Source organism: Benincasa hispida, chromosome 7, assembly GCF_009727055.1.
Source record: "Benincasa hispida cultivar B227 chromosome 7, ASM972705v1, whole genome shotgun sequence".
Classification (NCBI taxonomy): Eukaryota; Viridiplantae; Streptophyta; class Magnoliopsida; order Cucurbitales; family Cucurbitaceae; genus Benincasa; species Benincasa hispida.
Window position 1 is genome coordinate 12,011,670 of NC_052355.1, and position 11,939 is coordinate 12,023,608.

General features: G+C 34.1%; 2 protein-coding genes across 3 annotated transcripts; one reads left to right on the forward strand and one right to left on the reverse strand.

Moving 5' to 3' along the window:
• The first annotated feature begins 497 nt into the window (after nucleotides 1-497).
• On the forward strand, nucleotides 498-5,456 carry LOC120081389. 2 transcript variants are annotated; one of them, XM_039036219.1, is made up of 4 exons: nucleotides 498-642; nucleotides 1,013-1,528; nucleotides 1,750-2,345; nucleotides 5,320-5,456. In XM_039036219.1, the coding sequence occupies exons 2-3, from the start codon at nucleotides 1,034-1,036 to the stop codon at nucleotides 2,188-2,190; spliced, it is 936 nt and encodes a 311-aa protein (XP_038892147.1). In that variant the 5' UTR covers nucleotides 498-642; nucleotides 1,013-1,033; the 3' UTR covers nucleotides 2,191-2,345; nucleotides 5,320-5,456. The 2 variants fall into 2 exon arrangements, with proteins under 2 accessions (XP_038892147.1, XP_038892148.1); XM_039036220.1 differs by having other exon boundaries at nucleotides 5,315-5,450.
• Nucleotides 3,260-11,492, reverse strand: LOC120081388 (gibberellin 2-beta-dioxygenase 6-like). The gene is made up of 3 exons (XM_039036218.1): nucleotides 10,444-11,492; nucleotides 9,590-9,911; nucleotides 3,260-5,462 (listed from the first exon to the last, which is right to left on the reverse strand). The coding sequence occupies exons 1-3, from the start codon at nucleotides 10,920-10,922 to the stop codon at nucleotides 5,232-5,234; spliced, it is 1,032 nt and encodes a 343-aa protein (XP_038892146.1). The 5' UTR covers nucleotides 10,923-11,492; the 3' UTR covers nucleotides 3,260-5,231.
• Nucleotides 11,493-11,939: the final 447 nt, after the last annotated feature.

Here is an 11,939-nt window from a genome sequence, read left to right on the forward strand (position 1 = left end):
CCATGTGGAAAATTAAGTGGCTTGTAATTCAAACTTTTAGCTTTATGTGAACTTCTATCTTAAAATTATAGAACTAATGAATTTACATTTTATCATGAGACCCTAAATCTAGTAAATGAGTATGATATAAAAGATCAAGAACAAAATAAGTAAGGAAGAAAATTGTTAGTTAAAAAATTGAAAAAGACAATCAAAATCGAAAAAAAAAATACTAAAATCATGGACGAGGTCCACGAGTTTGGTCATTTGACCAAGTCAAATGGCTGACATGGCAACAATCTAGCGTCCATAGTGTACCTAACTAGATAAAACCATAATCGTGTACCGTATACAAGATTTTTTTCATTAAGAGAAAATCTGTCATATTTTTATTAATACTTTTCCCTTTAACCTTACATTTGAATTTTTTTTCCTATGTACACCATTTTTTAAATTACTTTTAAAAATTACATCATTCTTGAACTTAACCCTAAATTTTTCTTAAAAGTATTTAAATTTTTAAATTTTGAAATAAAGTTTTGGACTTCTCACATCACGAAGGGGCAGTAATTGCTTGTGAATCGGTCGGTGTTCGAAGCTATCCGTCGCCATATCTGAAACAGATCTTCAAGATCGGCCGGCAAAGCTGGTCAAATCTCGCAGGTTGGTAACAATTCTCTCTCCTACTTCCGATAATAAGTTAGGTCTCAAATACGATTGAACTCTGATGTTCCAATTCGTGAAAATTGAACTGAAATTGTGACGGACGTCCTTGAATTTTGATGTAAGGGATCATATAATTGTATAATTCGTGCTATTTTGAGTGAGTGTAGATTGACTTGAGATGATTGCGATTATTTTCGTCCTCGCCCATATAATCTCTTAACCTCTTAAAGATTTTATGATGTTACGGGTGGTATGTATTTTTCTGGTTCGGAGTGGTTTCATGCATTCGTTTATGTTTAAAATTCATCGTTATTTATGTGTGTGCGTATATATAAATTGCATGAAACAGTCTGTATTCGTGGTTCAGGATAATATAAGGTAGACACAGATGGTGAGAGTTGCTTCTGATGGAGGAACTGGGCGTCGTTTACCGCAGTGGATGCTGGGAGTTCGTTCTGATGACCAAGTACAGAGATCTAATGATGTAGAGGACAACAAGAAGAGTCTAGAGGAAGAACTTGATTCTCAAGCTTCCCTAGCCAAGGAAGCAAATTTGGTTAGATGTTCTCGAAAATCAGTGTTGCAACAACAGAAAGAAATTTTGATGGATGATTCGTGCATTCTGGATTGTGAATCTAATAAAAGAAAGGGAAGAAAACTAAAATCAAGTCAAATTGATGAGGCTAAGGATGCTGATGACCTTGGGGCAGTCCGAGCTAAGAAATCGAATAGACTTAGAAGGAAGCCTCTGAGCTCTGCTTTGGAAAAAAGAAAAAGACATAGGAACTTGGGATCTATAAGCAATTTGGATATCCAAGTCCAATCTCCGGGTGGTGATGATATGGAACTGACAGTGGAAGATCTAATGGTCATTGCAAAAGAGGTTGTTTACCCAATACTTGATGTGAAAAAATACAGTTCATTTTCTAACAATTCCAGGAAGTAGTAATCAATTTATGTTATTCGTAGTCCTTACATTATCGGTATGCTTTAGAGAATGACAGATAGTTGAATGTTTGATGGTTTTATCTAGTATAACTATTTTTGCTTTTTATTTATCTAGTATTCAGTTTCAGGAATATAATAATTTTAATTTGCACGCAGTATGTTGAAGCTGACATGGATAGCGATGATAAGCACAAAATATCCGGAGAACGTGAATCTAGTAGAATAAATCAAAGAACAAGCTACACCATGAATCAAGCTGAAGGATCTTTTAATACTAATAATGATAGCAGGCAGAGTTCACTGGATCTTAAAACCTCAATTCCTCATGGTTTAACTGCAACTTCAGGTGGTGAAAATGTTGATACAGGTGTCAGGACAATGGGAGATCCTGCGAAGGACATGCTGGATTTGTTTTTGGGGCCTTTGCTTAAGAAGTCTGTAGAGATTGAGCAATCCAAATTTCTTGCAACAGATGTACAATTTTCTTGTGACTTAATGAGTCAAAATCAAAGGCATAATGATAATGTTGGAGAAGTAGTCTCAGTAACGAAGAAGAAGAGCAGCCTGAGAGATAAGGTAGCAATATTTCTTGGCTAAATAAAACAGATAAATCTGTCACAGTGATGTTTCAAGAGAAAGTAGATATGCCGAGATGTTTCTTGATCCATAATAATTGGATGACAAGGTGGCTGATACTTGGCTACTTGCACTCATTTTGCTTTAACTGATATCATCAAGATGATGGATCAGAGGTATGCATCTTTCACTCTTTTGCCTTTAGTTATTTTGGGCATAACACTTTCAAGGTTGTTTTCTGCTTACCATATTTATGAAATATATATATATATATATATATATGCTTTTTTAGGATAAGAAATCACTTGGGTTAAGAAGAACGAAAAGATTTAACAAAGAAGAAGAGCTAACAAAACTCTCAAGAAAAAAGGGCTCTAGCAAACTTAAAAATATCACTAAAAGATTTAGACCCGATAGCCTTGGCCCTTGACAGGTATTTAAAGTGGCCAAACTCCCAAGAGAAGTCCATGATCCTTCTACGTCCTTAATAACACTCCCATCCCTTTTAACCAGATATTCCACAAATTCCGTTGAAGCCCGCTTGCCATGAAACTCTCTTTTGTTTAGGCTAGGAGGTTGAAGAATAAGTTTTTTCTGGTTTGATGATGATTGTTTGGAGCAGGACCACCCAAAACCTTGAAATAGCTCCATCTCCATGAAATCTCTTCTATAAATTTTTTTTGTATATCGAGGAAGTTTCAAGATGTGTAGGAAGATATTGTGTTTAGTACATTTGTGGTTATCCTCTCAAGATGAAAGCAAAGACGTTTTGGGTCATGCTGTGAATTCAGTTCTTTTGTGTCTTTGGTTGTTGCTTGTCTCCAGCCCCGCTTCCCGTGGATTTAGTTATAGCTGTACATGATGTTGCAATACTAATATTCGCTAAATAATGGAAGGTATGTTTCTTGTTTCTTTTAAACAAGCAAACTATCACCTCGGTACAGTTTTTAGGTTTTTCTGTACTTGCACAAGGAGAGAGCACACTGTCGAGGCTCAAGCATGAAGTAAGAAGACTTTTGGATGGAATCCACGGTGTTGATTGTTGAGCCTCCCCAAAGCCACCATCTAGGATTGTTCTTTTTCTTTTTCCCTCTCTATCTTTTTTTTTTCTTTTTCTTTTCTTAAAAAAAATTATCCATGACTCTGTAATTTGTTCTTCCAAAGCTTGGAGAGGAAGGAGTGAAACTGGTTCCTTAGAGGGAGACAAGGTAAACATAGTAACACACACTTGAATAGTTAAATTCTACAAAGCATGAACACTCCAAGTTGAGTAATGTGTTTGTGTTTGACACATTTCGAACACCCTTTTATATATATATATATATATAATGACAATAATGACTTCCATTGAGAAAAAATGAAAGAATATATGGGCATACAAAAAAACCAAGTCCACAAAAAGGAAGGCCTTCCTATAAAAAGGGACTCCAACAAAATGCAATAGTCTCCTGTCAAGTAGTTATAAAAGGTCGTTGGAATCAAAGCCCACAAATAGATATGATAACGAACTAGGGACCAAATTTCCTTAGAATCCCTTGCCACTTTCCTAAACACCCTACTATTCTGCTCACCCCACAAAACCCCCATGATTGCACACATCCTGCCATCCATAAAAAACTGCCTCTCTTTAAAAGGCGGATTGAGGAGGAATTCCTCGATCATAGCACTAGCATCTCTATGACAAGCATGCATTGTACCAAACATCTGGAAGAAATAATCCCAAACACTACTCGCAAAATCACAATGCTAGAGAATATGATCCAAGTCTTCCGATAAAGGAAGACAACAAAAAGGCCCAACAAGCGAAGGCAATTTCCTCGCAAGCTGATCCATCGTGTTAGCACAGTTGTGAAGGACTTGCCAGGTGAAGAACCTCATCTTCCTAAGAATCTTTATTCTCTAAAGCACAAAAAAGACCAACACGCCTAAGAGAGAAGGGCCAACCAAACACTAAAATAAAGACTTGCACGTGAAGCCTTCCAAAGGATTAGGGCTCCAAAATCTAACATCCCTTCTCCCTCTTCTAAACGAGTGACCCTCGAGTAAAGAAAGAAGAGCAGCCACCTCTGTCGCCTCCTGATCGGAAAGAGAGCGCGGGAACCCGAACGAAAAGGAACAAGAGCTCCCAGACCACACCAGAAAGTTGATAACAAAGTGATTTTTGAAGAATGACAAATGATATAGACGAGGAAATACAACACATAGAGGTCTCTCTCTCACCCAATTGTCTTTCTAGAAGTACGTATCCCTCTCCTCTCCCACCACACAATGGACAAAGTTAACAAAAGAAGGGAGCTCTTTCGCGATATATTTCCACAAGTTCCAGTGAGTACCGTTTAAGCCCCTTAGACAACCACTTGAATGGATGGGGGCTGTGTTTTCTAGCAATGATCTTGTGCCAAAGAGCATTGAATTTGGGACACTTGTTGTGTTTGACACCTTCTAGAACATGTTGGCACATGTTAGCACAATCGGTACATGTCATACACTAGTTGTGCAAATTGAATATGAACCCGGCTTTTGTTAGGCATATGTCAAACACTTACTAAACAAATTAGACAGACACAAAATAGTTGTCAAACACTTACTAAACAAAATAAACAGACACAAAACAGTTAAGGCAAAATTAACAAGTGAAATGCATCAAACATATTTTTTTAAGCATACATAAGCTTATTGACTTCATGTTTCTAGTTGGTACAAAAATTATTTTGCAAGAAAATGTAGATTCTATAAAGCATGTTCTTGTCATGGTCATGTCCTTGATATTTAGGAGGAGGAGGAGGAGGGGGGGGTGGTGTCAATGTGTTGTGTGTCTTTGCTTTGTTGTTAAGTATCAGGAACGATTCTGGCCAAGGCTAAATGAGGAACAGTTTTGCACGAATGATATTTCTTCCAAGACTTGTAATCTCATGTATGTATGTTGTTTTACAGAAACTGCTTTTGCTTTTATGTAACAGTGGTTTGTCGTCAATGCAACTACAATTTCATTTTTATATGTGCTTCAGTTGAATTGGTATTGCTATAGGTCTTCCATATGGTAGTTCTACTATTGCTGTGCTTTAAAGCCGAAAATTTGAAAGACCTATTTTGTAGCCAGTTTTTTCCACGTCATCTCTGACTTGTTTCCTGTACTCTGCGAAAGTGAAGTGTCTATAAGGTGAAGGCTGTCTGCAACTCCCAATTTGAGAGTGATAAGAGGGGCAAAGGAAGTATGCTATCGAATATCTTTCCCGCTTCGGATTAGCCACAACTCTGTGCTTTGCACTCTTGTATGTATCGTTGCTCCAGGCCTGCAGCTCAACTTATCAGTCCATGATACTTTGCAGTGAGTTTCTACTCTCTTAGTAGTTCTCAACTTACATTTTAATCCATTGCACTTAAAATATTTGATAATCAAAACCAGTTTGAGAAATACTAAAATCAAATTAGATGATGTTTAATTAGTTTTCTTCCAGAAGTGCTTAGAAAATAAACATTTCACTTAAAAAGGTGAAATACTTTTTGAAAGGAATCCCAAAGCTCATCCTAAAATCAAAGGAAATTCCCTGAGTTTTAAGATGCTTTTCTTCTGAGATGAGGAACTTAGTGGGGTTGTGAAGGTTGTTTTAGTATGAAATTTGTAGGATATGTGAATCACGAGATTTTAGAGGCTCTTCCAAGATTCGATTATTCCCACCCCATGTGTTATTGAACTCGTGGGTCGGTTGGGGGGCGTCTTTTAAAAGGCTATGTCGTTCACGTGCTTTTTTACACTTACTAACATTTTATGGTTCTCTGAGTTAAGGGTCTACAAAAATAACTTTTACACCATTTTTAGACACCACCCTAGGTATGTTTTTATTGCAGATGTTTTCTACCGTTATAATATATGTGCTATGATGTAGTTATGTGGGACTAGAATATCTTATGGTTTGAATCTCAAATCTAAACTCACTCAGTTTTCAAGAAAAAATCATGAACCAGGTGGACAAACCAAGGGAATCAGTTGAAGATTAATGAGGGGATATCACACCTGTTTGGGTCAAGAAGTTCCATAAGAGGGGAGGCAAAGATGTGTAAAATATGAAAGTGAACCAAGGAGTGGAGTTGTGAACTCCATGGAGTTATGAAGTCTGGGAAGTTGTGAACCTATAGGGTCCATAACGTGAAAGAGTCAATAAAGAATAAAAAGTGATACTTTTGATATTGGGACCCATTAACTCCTTGGGCTAAATGAGGAGTTTCTTCAACTCCGTCTTCCCCAATTCCTTAGGCCAAACACCAGACCTTCTTGGTACTTATAGTGATTGGGTTGTTGAGATAACATTTTCACCCAAATATTCTATGGAAAAACAGCCTTGGAAATGGAATATTGAAAATGAGTGAAGAGTAAGCAGACCAAAAATCCAAGATTGAAAGGTGGTGTATATCATTGCCTTTAATATTAGGTGCCTCATTATTGGACTATATCATTATTTGTACAAGGAAGGTAATGTCTTAGCCAAAATATATAATGGCGTACAACTTTATATATATATTCACTAATCAACTCTTATTTAATTGGAACTTTTATTTAATTGGAAAACCCATTTGGGTGGCGTAGTGTCCCTTACACTAAAAAAAAATTAGGTTCATCACAACAGTATCAATGATTTTAAATTTATAGCACAAGGGACAAAATAAAACTTTTGAAACATTAGAAATGAAACTGAAAATTGGTTTATAATTTGAGGGAGAATGATATGTCTTTTTCAAGTAACTGACAAATTAAAAATAACAATAATGAGACCTAACTCTTGCAAATTTGTGCCGACAGTTTAATTAGTCGAAGCATAACATTTTTTTAAAAGGTTGGATGTTCATGTTTTTAGTAATGTTTAACAAATTTAGAACATTTGATATGGGAAGTGTAATTTTATTATTTGATATTTGATTATGGATTCAAAAATACCAATTTGAGAAATGGTACGTTAGTGATTGGAATACACATCTTTACAATATATTTGACTTTAAATTTAGTTCAACAAAACATAAAATTTGAACTTTGAATGATTTAATTTAAGATAAAATTGTAATATTTTGAAACTTAGTAATTAAATTAAAATCATTTAGAGTCTAAAAATGTAATATTTTGAAATAGAGGGATTAGATAGAAGTTGACTCAAAATTTAGGAATTAAAAAGTTGGTCTAAAGAAAAAAAAAAGATAAAGTCAAAGTTTAATTTTTATTTAACCTCATAATAAAATCCGTTTAAATAATTTATGTATTATTTATATTCTCCAAGTGGTATGAGGGACCTACTAAAAAAAATTGGTGGTATGAGGGAAAAAAGTGTTTTTCCTATTTTATAGTAAAAATTTTTTAATACTAAACTGTTCAAAATATTTATAAATATAGTAAAATGTCACAGCGTCTATCAATAATAGTGTTTCATTTTTAGATAATGACATTTTGTTATATTTATAAATATTTTGGTTCATTATTCTATATTTGAGAATAACCTTATTTTATATTAATAGTGGTAAAGATGGATTTTTTTTTATATATATTTAAATTCATAATAAAATTGCGTCTATTAAATGGTTTATGCATTATTTATATTCTCTAGTGGTAAGAGGGTGAGACGTTTAGAGAGATTTTCTCCAAAGTCTTTGGATTCATGCATCATAGGTAATAATGCAAATGTAAGGGGTGGGACGCCATACTCTCTGTTATCAAAATAAATAAATACACTTTTAAAAATAAATAAATAAATAAATACACTTATCTTCAATTTTTATTGTATATTCATATATATTTATTTTAACATAAGCATTTTGATTTTGTGTCGTTCTATAATATATTTACTTTAAAGGGTGTTAAGTTATAAATTTTGTCTCTTAGTATATTCTCGACTCTCTCGATTAATAAGTCGTAAGTTCGAATCTTTCTACTTTATATCTTGTTGAACTTAGAAAAAGTATTTAGAGACTTAATAGTTTCACAACGTTTTCCATATTTTCTTCCAAATCATATTTTATCAATAAAAAACTCACTTTTTTTTAAGAAAAAAATTCGTCAGCATTTATGAAATTTAAGTAAACTATAGAAATAAATTAGATGTTTAAATTCAAATTAAATTAACTTCAAACCATGTGGGAAAAAAATAATCACAATATAAAAAATAGGAGAATTGTTTTAAATGACAAACTACTAAATTATTTTAAATCATTTTAATAACAAAATACCATAGTCTATCTGTGATAGATAGTGATAGACTTAATCTATGTCTATCTGTGTCATGATAGACACAAATAGTAGTCTATCGCTGTCTATCTGCTGTCTATATAGTAAAATTTTGTTATATGTGTAAATATTTTTGTTCATTTTCCTATATTTAAAAACAATCCTAAAAAGTTAAAATATAGATTTACAAATTTAGTCCATTTTATCAAATTATAAAGTCTATTTATGATTTTTATCAAATGATGAAAATTAAAATATAATTTCCAATATCATATGAATTAAATTCTAACTTATTTTAACTATTGACCAAAATTTGGAGATTTTTGTACCGATGACTCATTTTTAGCCTTCTAAATGATGAATGACCTGTCAAATAAATAAATAAAATCCGCTTACGCATTGGACTACTATGTTTTTGTACCGTATCACGTTAGGAATGATTATTTTTATCTCATAATTGATAGACACGATCTCCATTTTTCTCACAGTAGACATGACCATCCCATATATTTTGGTGGAGTAGAGAAAAATGAACATTGTGATCTAATGTGATACTACATAAAACGAGTATCTATAAGTAGAAAGTTAGATTTCATCTGTTTTTAGGGGTGGGTTGTTTTAGTGATTTAGGTGCTGAGGAAGAGTTAAGAAAATACTCCAAAATGGAAAATTGTAAAAAAGAGCACACTTAGATTTTCACCTTATAAAATTAGTATAGTTTTTGAAAACTTATAGTTTTTCTCGGTCCATCTTGAGTGAGATCGAGTACCGAGAATTAGTTAAAAAATTAACATTTTCTAACTTATCGATTATTGTGGGCCTTCTGAGTACATCTACACACTTGAGAATTACTATTTTTTTTTTATTTAATCTTCCCAAATTTTATACCAAATCTTTTATTATTTTCAAATTTTCTCCAAATTCGGTTATGTTTACTAAATATTATATCAAATTATTACGTAATTTATATAATTTCGGTGTTATTTTGTCTAGATTTAACATCGAGATATATATAATCTCGCTATATAATCTGACGAGATTTGATCTCGTCCGAGATGGATAGAGAAAAATTATTTTTACTATTTTTTTAAAAAAGGTACTAATTTTATAAGATAAAAGCTAAAGTTGCTATTTTTTACCATTTCCCTTCCAAAATTTATCTACTTCCCATTCCCACCGGCGAACTATAGCAAAGGAGATCGGAGTCTGTACCTGAAGAAGATCTCCAATGTTGACAACAAGGGCTTCTGGGTTGGGTTTCACAGCTACCCATTGCGACCCTTTCATCAGTTGAAGTCCGCCGCCGCAATCTTGATGAAGTACGGTCAGAAAATCGCTGTCCGTGTGTGGCACCAGCCCGGAAACTTCGCCGGAAAATGGACAGATCGGGTAGTGATTCAACCGGAGGAAGCATGTGCTTTCGTCGCAAATGTCGTCAAATAATTCCTTCCGGTGCCCTAAACTCTGCACTAAAACTCCTGCCAAACATCTTGCTAGCTTCGACATCGCGCTTGCCAGTTCTTCCATCACTTCCCTGCCGTTCAAAGATGTAAGGTCAGTCATTCCATTAATGGGTTCTCCTTATTTTACTAATTTAATACAATTGTGGAAGAATGTGGCCATTTAATGCTGGTTGTTTGGGATATCGAAGTGCCATGACGTTTTGCGGTCTAACTGTTTGTGAAAATGTCTAGAGGAGCTAAACTCTTCAAGTTTGCTAGATGTTGATGAAAAGTGCATGAACAATTATATTATAGAAGATATCAGGTTAGATTATAAATAGAACTTTAAAAAAATTTCAATTATGTTCCTGAAATTTGAACTAAAATACGAATGTGACATGATCATTAGATGCTGACTTAGCAAGCATGCCATATCAGCTTTCTGTAAATGTGATATTAACAAATAAAAGCATGATCTGGAATGGAATTAATCGTAAAGTTTGTCAAGTCTAAAAGACCATATAGTTTGATATGGACACAATGTTTTAAGTATTGGAACTAAATGAAATAAAGACAATGCTTAAGAGAAGTATGTAGCTGGATGAAGGTGGATAAAATTGATACCTTAAGTAAATGAACTCGCCATAGCAGGCAGGTTCAGCGACCTTTGTGAGGGGAATGTGAAAAGCTTCAGACCAAGAGAATTGGTTTGGGTGGGTTGCAGTTGGTGTTCCCCATCTGTAAGAATTATCCAAAATCCCACTTGTAGATTTTTTCTCAAAGGGTACTCGAAACAACTTCATTTGTTCTTTGTTCATTCTGTTCAGCAGCTCTGTGCGTATCCCATGGTTTATCACTTGGAAGAATCCCCATTCTTCGGATGCTTCAAAAATCTCTCTTCTGCAAGCCACCCTTTCCTTTTCATTGCTACTTTTCAAACCTTTAAGATCAATAAGAGGAAGCTGACATTCCTCCATGACAGAGTTAGTTGGTAGATTGCCATTGTTAAATGGTAGTAAATGCGCTGTGGACTGCAAAAGGAACTCATATTGACGGAAGAGTGGTGGATCAGAGTCCATCATAGTAGTATCTTCCTCAAACATGTGGAGTTTCCTTCAAAAATTTTGAAACTGAGAAGTGTTCTTTATATTCCCTTGGAAAAGAGAAGTTGGGTGTTAAATTGTGGGGAGGAGGAAAATCACAAGTGGAAGCAAACAAAGAGGACAGAAGCGGACATTGTAAAGGAGCTACCATATAGTGACAATTGTCGCGAAGATATTGATTCTCTCTCTTTCCATTTTCTCACAAAAATTTGGGAAGACAAGGTCTGTTTTCCATCCCTTTTAATATTAACGATGGAAGACCAAGGCTAAGAAAGTGGGAAAAGGATGCAAAGGAAAGATCCAAACCTACCTTCAACCTTTTGACTTTTGGGGGACAAGAAAAGTTTATATTGGGACCCTTGTGTTGTCATGTAGCAAGTTTGTTCCCAATTGGCAGTAGGCCCATATGAAATAGAATGTTCTATTTTTCTATGATTGTTTATTTAGTTTCTTAAATGATTGTTTATGCTCTGCAGGTTCTTTACTTTGTGCATAATTGGTGAGTAGTTGCTCTAAAACGTCATTGTTTTTTCTTTCTGAAGCGAACCTAACCAAACCTGCCATGTTTGGATTCTTCATTTGTTTTGTCAGATTTATTTCTTCTCCGATCTTGATGGTATGAGGATGAACGATAATTTACAGGTGCGTCTTGTCGAAGTTCAATTAGTCGAGGATTTATGGTGATGACAAAAATCCGGATCTGGGGCTCAAATTTCTTTTAAGTCATGGAAGAGATAGTATCGAGATTTAAGTCATGTTTAAGAGTAATTCGGAAATGGTTAAAATCATTTTTTTTCATTTTCGAAATTATTTTATAACATGTTTTTAATCATTCAAAACCAATTTTGATGATATAAAAATTGTATTTAAAAGTGTAAAATCAAAATTTAAATTAATTCTAAATGATTAAAGGTATATTTAGAGTGATCGTGAACCTTTCAAAAATGATTTTAATAATTTTAGAATGACTTCCAAATATGCACTTAGCTATAGTTTCTAATTATGCCCTGTTCCGGA

Coding starts and splice junctions, on each gene's coding strand:
- LOC120081389 (XM_039036219.1), top strand. CDS start 1,034: ATGGTGAGAGTTGCTTCTGATGGAGGAACTGGGCGTCGTTTACCGCAG. Junction 1,529..1,749: donor TAATGGTCATTGCAAAAGAG/GTTGTTTACCCA, acceptor ATTTGCACGCAG/TATGTTGAAGCTGACATGGA.
- LOC120081388 (XM_039036218.1), bottom strand. CDS start 10,922: ATGTTTGAGGAAGATACTACTATGATGGACTCTGATCCACCACTCTTC. Junction 9,912..10,443: donor GGCGAGTTCATTTACTTAAG/GTATCAATTTTA, acceptor TTTGAACGGCAG/GGAAGTGATGGAAGAACTGG. Junction 5,463..9,589: donor ACATTGGAGATCTTCTTCAG/GTACAGACTCCG, acceptor GTTGAGCTGCAG/GCCTGGAGCAACGATACATA.